We start from the raw sequence: 13,450 nt of genomic DNA, 5'->3' as shown, positions 1-13,450 counted from the left end.
AAACACAGCTATGAAATAACTGGATGAGCCTATCAAAGGTCTGATCCTATTCTCAGTGATATCATAAAACGCTTGAAGAAATAATGGGAGACCATGTCATATGCAGAGTAAACCCAATGACTTGAAGTTAGTTATAACTTAAGTCCATTCATTTCAGTGGCCTGCTCTGAATACGGCTTACTCAGATACCACCCTACAATAATGTTATCAATTATACCTTCTCAGTACACCGCCACTCATTATAACCACATAGCATTTTGGGGGGGGCCAACATACAGTATGTCTAAACTAGCAATTTACAGATATACCCCCTGCTGAAAGACTATGTTATTCATTGCACCAACAAACTAACAAAACTCAAATCCTTCTCTTGGGGTTCGTTTGATGCTATGTATGAAAACAAAAACACATTAAGAATGTTGCAATAGAGGACAAAATCTATGTTATTGTTGAAATAAAAATATCTAAGCAAATGATCAGATTTGTAAAATTGTATATCGACGCTTAATTTATATCTTTCTCTGGAGAAGAAATATTAGATTGGAACTGGCCCTGTTACTAAAGCCAAACTAATCTGAATGTGCTAAGATGCATTTACAGCACATATATTCTCAAACATTTTTGCTGCAGCAGCAATTGGTAGTGCTTTGTTTATTGCCAGGTCTACTTTGATGACGGTCTGTCCTCATAAAGAACACATTAGAATAAAAAAGTCAATCACCAACAAGGGTATCAAAGTTGAAGAGTGATCATTTTAAAAAGGAAGGACGGAGGGATGGGCTCCCATGTACTTACAAGTGCGGGGCAGAAACTGCTTGGTAATTTAACACACAAGGCTAGATTCCAAGTGTTAACTATTACAGAAGTCCAAGAAATCACACAAAAGCCAGTCACAAGTTACTGGAATTTGGGCCAGCCACTGCTAATTTTTAATCCTATGCACATACAATTAAAAGTTTTTAGTCTTGTCAAACATTTCGGGAGCTATGCCCTGCTGATATGAAATAGTTCTTTAAAAAAGAAAGAAAGAAAGACTCTCTTATCTCAATGATTTGAGAGAGGTGTTTTCCCTTATGGTCTTTGGTATGTCAAAAGATACTTGAGTGCTTCCCACAATAAACAGTGAATGCCAAATAATGAATTAAGTTACATTACAAAAGAACAGAAAGGAGTGAATTATCCCACCAGTAGAAATAGTAATATTTAGGGTAGAGGGGAAAGAAGCAAATAACTGAAGTATCGTACTCTGATATAATATTGAAAATGGTCCAAGTTTTTTCTTGCCAACCTGTGGTAGCTTTTAGCTTCAAAGTGAGGAAGCATCCATTTTCTATCCAATGTCTTTCTATCCAATGCCTTCCACAAACAGTGCTTTTAAAGATGTCAGCTGTGCTGCAAAAGCAACCCCTTTTTCCTTTAAAAAAAAAAAGAGGAGAAGCTGATCTACAAACATCTGAGTTCAATTCTCTGGATTAATTTCAAATTGTAACACTACCAACCTGCTGCAGCACACCTACTTTTAATTAAGGACTTCAGGAAGAGGTCTCACTTGCTTATAGTCATTGTTTTGTTCATCTCCGTCCGTCCTATAAAAGCTTGTTAAATTCCCACAAGCTGTCAAAGACAGGCCAGCACGATTTGACTGCCTCACTTCTATTTTCAACTTTCAGTCACTGTTTCTCCACCTTATACCAAAGAAAATATTGCTCCAATGGCACCATTTTATTTTCAGTGATCTAACAGTATGTCTAGTCACCACCCTACAACAAAACTTTGTGGGACTGGGAAAGAGGGTTACACTCATAATTCTAGACAAGACCATACATTTTAAAGATTACGCTTATGTGGCTTAGAAGCCCCGATGAATGGCACAATCATAATCCATTATCAAACCAAAAGTATCTGCGATTCAGGAAGCCACCAGTTAATGGTGCTACTTGCTTAGCTATGTGGAGACCACCACACGGCTGTGAATTTGCAGAATGTGTCAGATGAGATAAAAACCAATAGATATTCTGTCGCTGTGTTCCGTTGTAGTTCCATGTTCACCAGCCATTCAGGATTCAGAAGCCCCCTATAAACAATGTACCCAGGATTGTGTTACCGGTAGTCTTTCCTGTACTGACCAATCTCTTCCAGGTCTGTTTCTTTGTACTGGAAATAATATTCAGAAAAGTTGTTGATCATGAGGAGTTGTTGGTAAAAGAAACCCACACTCTTAATTTACCCTTACAAAATGCTGAACTTTGTTTTTTACTCCCTTAAGTAAATTAAGGAGATTTCTGTGTCACTGGAATTGCTTGCTTAGGAAAAAAAATATAAATCATTTGAGATTTTTTAAAATCGCTTTTCTGTTCCATCGTGGTACAGATTTTTCTCTTCAGCAATTGTTCTGCCTGCAGTAGCATAGTGCAAGAATTGGCAGCAGCTCTCACTAAGCCACTGGCTCTTTTGTCCCTTCATCAAGTCAAATGAGCTGCTGCTATAGACAGTCTTTACAAAGTGCAACTTGTCCTTTAAGGTAGTCTCTGCAAGGGCAGATTCTTTTGTGGCTTGGATGAGATCCTGCACAGCTGAACAACAAGAGATCACCCTGGAAAACACAGTGTTTTCTCTTTTCATCAAAAGATGGAACCACAATATCATTTGCAGACTCAGCTGTATGACATTCAATGTTGTATCTGGAAAAGAAAAGAAAAAGTAAGGCAACCTATATCACCTGCAATAATTCAGCAAGCAGCAGCAGCATCACTTCCAACTCGTGGTTCCAAAGGTAGGTAATGCAGAGATTCAGTTCATACATAAAACTGACATCTCAGCAATCGGGTCCCGTAAGCTGCCCAACTCACAACGTCAAAAATCACACCGATAATTTCAAAAGGGTGTTACAAGAAGGCAGAGCCTCACTTAGAAGAGATTGACACCATCCCAGAACACTTTGTTACACAAACACCAATGAGCAGAAATACTGTAATCCAGAGTTCTCTTTGACATGAAGTTGCATAGAGTTCACAGTTAAAATGGATAACTAGAATGTATGAGATCTGTACAATGCAGTTCTACTATAGGCCTATTCATTCATTATATCCCCCCTTCCCTTCCATAAAAAGAAAAGTAGGGATGAGCCCACTGCCCCCCACCACTTCCCCAATCCATCCTCTACAGCATACTGCCTGTTCTGTCGGAAATCAAGCCTTTATCGGGAGAAACTGGCAACTCTCCCATGCTTGGTCTCCTGTTGACCTCCCTGGCTGCATTCCCCAGCAAGATCCAGGCTAGGTCTCGATAAGCGACCCTTCCCAGCGTGGGAAGAGCACACTCACTCACTCCTGCTCCCCCGGCAGGAGTCAAGTAGGCTCTCTGCACAACTGGAAACCCTGGAAGTTCTAAATCATGTGGCAAGTCTGCTTCAGTACAGCATGTTTCCAACAAGCAGTGAACTGCAGAAACAGTGATGGAATGTGCAGAAATCACTCCTTGTTTGCACTTCTCATGCAACGGTAATCATATGGCGATGGTGAGAATGAGTGATTGGGAATTATGTTGCCTGGGCACTGTGGCACACTCTGCTCTGGAAAGTAGTGACTGTCTTGTATAGGACATTCCCGAAGCCTATGGGCCAGTTTACACTCTTCAAATTCATCTAGCAAACCCACCTGTATATGCAGAAGTGTAGAGTAAAGCTAGAAGCTGGCAACTATTTTAATGATGATGATTGAACAAAAAGCAGTGGCAGATGCACATTCACAAACATGATTCTAGTAATGCTACTATTATTCTTTAATTACAACACACACACACACACACACACACACACACACAGGAAATCTTCCACACTAATACCACAGTTGACTCACTTCATACAATAACTGTCCCATGTGACAAGTTTACTGGGGGCATATACCCCAACAAACCATGATTTAGCAGACAGTTCTCAGCAATCATAGATGTAAGCTAACATACATGTGTGATATCGTCACAAGTGAGAGCATACAGGGAGTTATGGGGTTTCTTTTCCACCAATACCTGCATACACCAGTCTAGGGGAAAGTATTTGAAAGTAGATCTAAACATCAATTGTAACTTGTAGGTCAACATAGGCAGAAGCCAGGGAATTGGTTGCAATACAAAGGAAAGCTATGGTAAATTCTGTTTGGTTAGCAACATGCATGGCATCATTTGGTTCAGTTTTCTCTGTATTAAATTATGCTATGCAGGTGTATAGATGCATGAACACAAATGCATTATATTCAAAAGCCTCTGAAGTTTATCTCATGCTGAGATTGAAACCGTGTTCCAGAGCAACATTCAAAATGTGCTGAAAATGTTTTCTTGCAACTTTCTTTTCTTGTCCTTGGAACTGCAGTACTTACTTCAAGAGGTCTTTGTCCTTGTTCAGGTGCTGGAAAAAGGATGGCTCACAGATGAGCTGATTTTCTTGACAAACCTGCTTACATGATTTCCCAGACCCAGCAATTTTAACCTGAAGGGCACTTAATGGGGGCCACATCACTTGCCCGTGGCAGAAATCCTGAAAAAAAGCACATTTCATAATGACAAGGCAAAAAGTGATTTCACTCAATAGGCTGCTGTTATTCAAAGCTTCAATCTCCAGACGGTTCAGTCAAGACTGTAAGGTAACCAGCATGGATCTCAGGGCTGCCTAGATCTCTGCCAAGTGTATAACCTTGTTTCAGGCTCCTGTCTGAAACTTGAAAGTCACCACCACTCAGGGCAAACAATACACAGCTAGAAGAAGAAGAAGAGTTTGGATTTGATATCCTGCTTAATCACTACCCTAAGGAGTCTCAAAGCGGCTAACATTCTCCTTTCCCTTCCTCCCCCACAACAAACACTCTGTGAGGTGATTGAGGCTGAGAGACTTCAGAAAAGTGTGATTGGCCCAAGGTCACCCAGCAGATGCATGTGGAGGAACGGGGAAGTGAACCCGGTTCACCAGATTATGAGTCCACTGCTCTTAACCACTACAGCACACTGGCTAGATGGACCAATGTTCGGTTTTAGTAGAAGGCAGCTTTTAATGTATGTTTTCTGTCTAAAAATGTGGGACCCCCCAAGGCAATAAACAGTCAACTAATAAAATAAAAATATTAAAAGAGCACTGAAAATGGCTCAGCAACAACAAAAAAGCATCACCATCTATTAGAGGTGTGCACTGACCACAAGATTTTTTTTAGACGCTGATAGAGGGCTTCATAGAGTACCCTCTACCAGTTAGTTTACTGGTTAAGTGAAATTGGTTTCACAACTATGAGCTTTAGTCTCAAGGGCATCCTGATCAAATTTGCAGATGACACCAAACTGGGAGGGGTGGCTAACACCCCAGAGGACAGGATCACACTTCAAAACGACCTTGACAGATTAGAGAACTGGGCCAAAACAAACAAGATGAATTTTAACAGGGAGAAATGTAAAGTATTGCACTTGGGCAAAAAAAATGAGAGGCACAAATACAAGATGGGGGACACCTGGCTTGAGAGCAGTACATGTGAAAAGGATCTAGGAGTCTTGGTTGACCACAAACTTGACATGAGCCAACAGTGTGACGCGGCAGCTAAAAAAGCCAATGCAATTCTGGGCTGCATCAATAGGAGTATAGCATCTAGATCAAGGGAAGTAATAGTGCCACTGTATTCTGCTCTGGTCAGACCTCACCTGGAGTACTGTGTCCAGTTCTGGGCACCACAGTTCAAGAAGGACACTGACAAACTGGAATGTGTCCAGAGGAGGGCAACCAAAATGGTCAAAGGCCTGGAAACGATGCCTTATGATGAACGGCTAAGGGAGCTGGGCATGTTTAGCCTGGAGAAGAGGAGGTTAAGGGGTGATATGATAGCCATGTTCAAATATATAAAAGGATGTCACATAGAGGAGGGAGAAAGGTTGTTTTCTGCTGCTCCAGAGAAGCGGACACGGAGCAATGGATCCAAACTACAAGAAAGAAGATTCCACCTAAACATTAGGAAGAACTTCCTGACAGTAAGAGCTGTTTGACAGTGGAATTTGCTGCCAAGGAGTGTGGTGGAGTCCCCTTCTTTGGAGGTCTTTAAGCAGAGGCTTGACAACCATATGTCAGGAGTGCTCTGATGGTGTTTCCTGCTTGGCAGGGGGTTGGACTCGATGGCCCTTGTGGTCTCTTCCAACTCTATGATTCTATGATTCTAGTCTATTCCAGTTCTATTCAACAGAGAACAAGCACTGGTAATATAGTGGCTTACACAGGATCTCTGTGCTCACAAAACAAGTATTTGTGGATATGGAGAGCATACCTGTTTCTCTATGAAAACATTCATTCTCTGGAGCATCCCCTCACATGTGAATTCAAAGGGCAGGTAAGGTTCAATCTGTTAAAATAAAATGTACAGTTTAGTTCCTTGTTGTTTTAAAAAATGTTATCCAAGGCACCACTGTAACATATGTTTGTGCAGGTGCTCAGGTATTAGTTATGAAGTTGTTTAGTATGGCATCTGCCATTCTAAATATTGCTGCTACCATGAAATTAAACTATAAAAATACTCAGCAACTTTCACACCTGTAGTATTTCCTAGCCCAGTTTCCCCTACCATTAAAGCTCTCAGCTACCAGAGAAATAATTTTGTGCTTTTTTGATCTGTAATTTTCCCCCCCACAGAGGCTTCTCATTTGCGCAGGATACATAGTAAAACAGCATCTGCTTTAACAAAGTACAATCTATACATATATTCAAATATGACATTCCAACTATATTGGATGGGCAGGGGTGGGGAGTTATCAGCTGAGTGCCCCCCTCCTGGTTTCAAGCTCTAAACAGGATATAAATCTTCTTTTGAAATAATGTCATTCATATTTTGCATATTGCATGGTATTTACAATATATAGGGTTTGCATATTAATGGATCTTATATAATGATCCATGTGAGTTTGCAACAAGCTTTAATTCATCATAGCCAAAAAACATAAGAGTTTTATTTTTGTTGGATTATTTAAGGCTTTTAGTTTCATATTGAGCTCTTTCTGATAAACCTCACACTATCATATGTTTCTGTTCCATATTTATGCATTGATTTAATAATGCAGTGGTTTTTTAAAAAACAACAACAACAACAACACACAAAACTGTTAACCTTTTGATTCAAAATTGCTTTCACTGCCTTCTCAACTTCAGAGAGGTCATTGATGTTTACAGTCCAAACATGAGGCTTCCCGATGTAAACTTCAGCATAGGGGTGTTGAGATGTCAACTGAAAGAAAAACGATCAAATGTCATCTTTCCGGGAATCATGTTCATTTCATTAGGCAAATTTCAATAAGATGCAAAATGTGTAGATAACATAACACTCCAGCCATTTAGGGGGCTCTTTATTCCTTTGTTTTCAAAGCTTTGCTCACGTCATTGTAGTCACCTAAAAGGAATTATCTATCAAGATTTCTATAGAACCTAATCATTGAAATGTGGGGCAAGTAACTATATAAGCGTCAGGGACAGTGTATTGCACTTTGAAAAAGGGAAGCAGACAGTCTAGTGTATCTTGCAATAAAGTATCCTAACATTCTGATACTAAATTCTGACCTCTCTAGTGTCTCTTGCCAAGCTAATTAGTATTTATATGAGAATTGTATGCTCAGTCATTTCCATTTGTGTCAAAGCTGGAAGACTCGATAAGATTACTTAATTTGTGAGTTGCCATCTGCAATGACACACTTTTTGTAGCTTGTTTACTTAACGTTTTGAAAAACTTAAGACAGCTTAAAAAAAACAAATTCAGAGCACATGCTATATAAGCCATCTCTTTTTTCGTATTTTACCTGCATGGTGTTCCGAAACATTCTGCACCCACTCTTTCTAAACCCCCTTTTACCTTGCTTCAAAATATTATAGGCAGCTGTTTACTTCTTAAGGAACTGTTCCCACCTGAATTGGCTTTCTCCTGCAGCCACTTCCTTGCCTGATATTATGCATTTGGCAGAGATGCATATGAGGTCATGTAAAGCACTGACATGCACATGTCCCAGCCCCTTGGTAGCCCATGAGTCTGTAGTCCACGAGTCACCTCCTGTACTTCTAGGTAGCCTCGTTCTTCTAAAAGCCGTCAGAATTAATGCTACAGAGTTACAGTGCTGGGCATTATGCCCAAAATACTCCACTGTTTGATGACTCTTAATGTTAGCTAAAGGCTGGCAAGCAAGACTTTGCTTCCTGCCCAGTGAAGGCTAAAAGGCAGCTAACACATGTGTAGATAAATGAGGAGCCTTCAATCCTAATCTCCCTTGCTTTACTTTCTGAATGCCATATTTACAAAGCCAATTCTTGTTGTTGAGACATATTTTGAGGACAAATCCTTATCAGCTTATATTTGCTGCCTGTACAGAGTGAAAGCACCTTGTAAACCAAATGCTTCTTTTACAAGAAATAGGCCATTGCCACTCAAGCAGTTTATGAAAAGAATTGACCCCCCCCCATGCTATGTTTATCCCTTTTATTAAGTTAATGGCCCCCTCTGACTGCCCTTTCTAGGAACTGAAACAGCCAAACAAATATTCTTTATATTGATTTAAATACAAATATCTTCATAGAATTTTATTTATACTCTTTTAATAGGCTATGTGCTGTCAGCATACAGGATTCAGGTGGTGATGACTGTAAAAAATTCTAAATATTGAGGAACAAGCTGTTATTTCCAAGTAACAAGAAGTATGCTCAGGAGTGAACACGTGAACGGTTGGGGGGGGTGCAAGGACCTTGCCCCTAAAGTCTAGCAAAATAATTCAAGTGGTTTGTTTTTTGTTTTTCCCCCTTGCTGGAAATTGGACATTTAACGTACATAAAGCTAAATAAATGTGCAAACCACCTCACACAAAAAAATAACACCTGTGGCCTGCTTAGAATTACACTCTAAGATTTTCATACATTGATTTTTGTTTTTAGCAACGAGGATTTCCTGTGTAAACTGAACCAATTGAAATAATTGAGTACTGATACTATTCTAGATACAAATGTATAAAAGTAATTGCAGGAGATAGGCTCAGAAGGAAACAATCTCAGACCAAGAGTTTGCTATGGCAATAGCAATGAAATCCCATACTTTGGTGATGCTTGGAAATTTAAAAAAGGATGTGCTACAAAAGCTACTGTTGACATGTCCAACCAGCAGTACACACAACAGAAAATTGTAATATGGATGTTGATTGCTTACCTCTCGGAGTGTTGGCTTGCCTTTGAAGAAATCTGTGTTTTTGCTGCTTTTGGGTGGATTAAATTTCGGATTCAGAAATGCACATCCATTTGCAATGGCCTCTAGAGGGGCAGGTCCCTCATATGGAAAGCCAAGACCAACAAAGAGCTGTAAAATAGAAACACCCATAACATTAGCTTTTATTTCATTTTCTCTGCTACATTTTATTTCTGTGTTAGGCATTATCCCCTTTCCTGATTTTAAACTGTAAAATTAGGTTAGCTTACTTGTATTCTTTTATGCCATGTTGCATGGATCGATTCTTTTGTATTTATTATTGACACAAGTACAGGTGGTTTGGGGAGGCTGCCTGTGACATAATAGGAGGGTCAGCCTAGACATCTAACTCACTAAGTAAGGCAGCTTCCTACCCTATATCTGATGACTGCAAAAGGTGCTTGCTTTTGCAACATGCCACTCTTCTGAAAGAGCCATGAAAATATACTGCAAACCTGATAACCTTTCTATAACGGGCGAAAGTGAAAATTATGAAACCCTTTTCCTAAAATAAAACCTTCTCTAAATTAAAAACAAGTTTTATAAAGCACTCCGTATTTCCAATATTTTTGTAGTGAGCAGGGGAGGGAAAGGAAGAAGGGAACATCATATTTTTAGATTTCTCTACAGCCAAAAGTGCAGTGAAAAAAGGTGAAGCAAGGCACACTGTCTTTCCATTATTGGGAGAATGTATTTTCACCCACTTTCTTGGTAACACATATCACCAAGTCCTAAGCTTTGACCGAAGTCCACTTCATCCACAACCACAGTTCACAGACCTCAAGACATTCTAGGCCCATCACAGAGTAATAGAACCACCATTAGATCCTGGCATAAGGAGGAAATATGTCTTTGGGGAGTTAGCAAATACTTCGCTTGAACTTGTGCCACACAATGATTACTACACAAATGGCTTAAAATGTCTTGCATAGAGTAGCTGAGCAGGGTGGCATTCTTGAATAAGCATATTCTTCAAACAGCACTAGACTTCCAAAGACCAACGGCAGGTGGCAGCAAAGTTTGCAAGAAGGTGCACTTAGTCTACAACAGCGAGTCCAGCTCAAACTACTTGGAAAGCTGTGTGAAAAGGCTGTTCTTGGAAATTGTTTAGCATAAGAGATGAAAGAAGAGAGTGTGAGTGGTCTGCAAAAAGTCACCTGAAAGAAAGTTGCGTAGAAGTACCTGGTCTTATAGACCATTTTGTCTAACCCCAGCCTGATGCAGGAAACCGAGAGCTACATGGCTACTCCTTAGACATCTATAGGAGTGCTATCCTGCCCCCTTGGTCTTCTCTCCTTTGGCTTAACCAGGATTCCCCAAACATGGGTCTCCAACTGTTTTTGGACTACCACTCCCATCGTCCCTTGCTAGCAGTGGTCAGGGATGATGTGAATTGCAGTCCAAAAACAGCTAGAGACCCAAGTTTGGGAAACTCTGGACTAAACATTCCCAGTTCTTTTAACCCAAAGAAGGTTAACCTGTAGCCCTCCAGGTATTGTTGAACTCCCATGACCATCAGCCCTAGCCAGCATGGCCAATCATCAGAGATGATGGCAGTTGCAGTCCAAAAACACCTGAAGAGCCGCAGACTCCAATCCCTGACTTGACCTTACCTCATAAAACTTGTTTTTTATAAAGCTCACCATAATCATTGTTCTCGTCTAACCCACTCCACTCTGTTTGTATCTTTATTAAAGTGTAGCACTCAGAAATGGGACACTGTACTCCAGTGGGGTCTGATTACTGAATAAAATGGAACTTAATTACTTTACATGTCCAGGAAACTATGACTCTATTGATGCAGTCTAAAGCCAAATTTTTCTCTTTTGCTGCTGCATCATGTTGCTGACTCATTTCAGTATGTGGCTGGCTACAATCCTGAGGTCCTGTTTGCAGGAATTATTGCCAAGTCAGGATCATCCGTCCTATACCTGTGCATTTGATTTCTCTCACACTGAAGAACTTTGCCTTAGTTTTTGCCGAACTTCGTTTGGTCAGCTTCAGCCCAGTTTCCCATCCTGTCAAGGTCAACTTGAATTTTATTTTAATCTTCTGAGAGGTTCTCCTTCCTAGTTTTGTGTTATTTGCAAATATGATGACTCATTCCACCCTTTTATATTTATAAAAAGTTTAAGCCACAGCCCTGCAGCACCTCACTTGAAAACTCGTTCCAGTCTGATGAGGAACCACTAATGAGTACAATTTCACACCAGCTGTGAATCCACCTGACAGCAATGTCATTTAGCCTGCATTTAAACAGTTTAACCAAGGTACAATTTAAACCAAGGTACAATGGGGGGTGGACTTTGTCAAAGTCTCTGCTGAAATATAGACATACCATGAGCATCCCACAACCCACTAAACCTGTAACTCAACAAAGATGATAAATTTATTCTGGCAGGATTATTAATTACAAATTTATACATGTTTCTACTAATACTGCATTATCATCAAGATGCTTTCAATCTGACTCCTTTATAATATATTTAAGCATCTTCCCTGGTAATGAAACTGGACTGACTGTTATGTAGTTTCCTTGATTCACCTTTCCCTAACCTTTCGAAAATTGGGCAGTCCTGCCTCTTCTCACTTGTTCTCCAGGATTTCTCAAATGTTCTCAGAGTACACCAGTGAGTTCCTTTAGTACATGGGTAGGCAAACTAAGGCCCGGGGGCCAGATCCGGCCCAATCGCCTCCTAATTCCAGCCCACGGATGGTCTGGAAATCAGCGTGTTTTTACATGAATAGAATGTGTGCTTTTATTTAAAATGCATCTCTGGGTTATTTGTGGAGCATAGGAATTTGTTCATTATTATTTTTTCAAAATATAGTCCGGCCCTGCACAAGGTCTGAGGGACAGTGAACCGGCCCCCTGCTGAAAAAGTTTGCTGACCCCTGCTTTATTACTTTAGGGTGCAATTTGTCTGGCCCTCAATACTTGAACTCGGCATCTTTGTTTCTATTGACTAATTCCTTATCTATCTGAACTGCAATCCTGACCTTCATTAATTATGCTAATTATGCAAGGTTGTACACTATCTCTTTTGAGAGAAGATGAAGGAAAGATCGAAGATATGCAGTGCTGCCTTCTCTGTGTCACCCTTTAGCATTTCACCATGCTTACTGAGAAGTCCATTGTACGTACCTGAAAAACCCTTTCTGTTGCTCTCAGCATCTCTAGCCAGCTTCAGCAAATTTGAGTTTTAGCTTTCCTGACACTGTCCCTACAAGTCTGAATTCCTTGTCTGCACTTGTCCTTGGTTACCTGTCCTCCCTTTATAAATGACCTTTTTATTTTTAGCTCCTCACTATACTTTCACATTGCCTTTTGTATACCTCTCTCTCAATCTCTCTCTCTCTCTCTCTCTCTTAGCTGTGCCTCCCTTCTTCAGGAACTCTTGGCCACCTGAGGAATTTCCCTATCTAGTATTTCTCTGAGCTTATTAAAATCAGGGGTTCCCCCCTGAAATTCAACTCATTCGCTTTTGATGAATTTGAGAATTATTTGGCCACTTTCTCCAAAAGTTTCTGCTACTTAAATGTCCCGACTTTCTGCTTAAGATCAATCTATCTTACTCCTCCCCCCTCTCTTCTGAAAAAAGGAAGTCCTCACCAAGTATGGCCACATGAATGGGTCTTTCCAGCCATCACACTTTCAGCAAATTGCCACATCTTAAAGTCTCCAGATGACTCTGGAACCCCATATGATGGGAAAAATGTAATCATTTGAAGGCACCTTTTTTGGAACATGAGCTTCCATGCACAAATCTTGATTTGGACATCCTGCAATGATCCGTGCCATTGGAGAGGGGCAAGTTTTAATCCCCAAAAGCTCCTGGCAAAGGCTGCTGCTGAGAATTATTAACTTGTAAGTCTTAAGTGGGCAGGATTCAGGCTCTTTTGAGATGAACAATACTGGATATTAAAGCAACAATTTTTTAGTATAGATTATGAATATACCTCTTCAAAAGAAAAATAGGGCAAAGTGCCATCTGGCTGCAAAATGTTATAACCCTTATTACAGAGTGTCTTTTGTGGAGAGGCTGACAGTGAAATACAGGAAAAGAAAACCTCCTAACAAAACCTACTGATGTATCAAACTACATTATGAGTTCCCACTCTTTTTTTAAAAAGCAGATTTAATGGGCTCAACATTTACAAAGAACAACCTGATCTATTTCTGCATTCCCATGCAGCAAACAAAAAAGGTAGACAAGTCT

General features: G+C 40.2%; 1 protein-coding gene across 4 annotated transcripts in view; it reads right to left on the bottom strand.

The window, feature by feature from the left end:
* Positions 1 to 265: 265 nt before the first annotated feature.
* Positions 266 to 13,450, bottom strand: part of MGAT5 (alpha-1,6-mannosylglycoprotein 6-beta-N-acetylglucosaminyltransferase) — a 115,134-nt gene continuing 101,949 nt past the window's right edge. For 3 of the 4 annotated variants that reach the window (XM_081006941.1, XM_081006943.1, XM_081006942.1), the window contains exons 13-17: positions 9,195 to 9,341; positions 7,125 to 7,241; positions 6,291 to 6,365; positions 4,374 to 4,531; positions 266 to 2,681 (exon numbers count right to left, since the gene is read on the bottom strand). In XM_081006941.1, coding sequence (XP_080863067.1) covers positions 2,483 to 2,681; positions 4,374 to 4,531; positions 6,291 to 6,365; positions 7,125 to 7,241; positions 9,195 to 9,341 — 696 coding nt within the window. In that variant the 3' untranslated portion in view covers positions 266 to 2,482. The remainder of the gene's footprint in view (positions 2,682 to 4,373; positions 4,532 to 6,290; positions 6,366 to 7,124; positions 7,242 to 9,194; positions 9,342 to 13,450) is intronic. The other variant, XR_013986736.1, reaches the window with a different exon arrangement.

Source organism: Podarcis pityusensis, assembly GCF_964106645.2.
Source record: "Podarcis pityusensis genome assembly, chromosome: 1".
Lineage (NCBI taxonomy): Eukaryota > Metazoa > Chordata > Lepidosauria > Squamata > Lacertidae > Podarcis > Podarcis pityusensis.
This window is presented reverse-complemented; position numbering and strand designations above follow the sequence as displayed.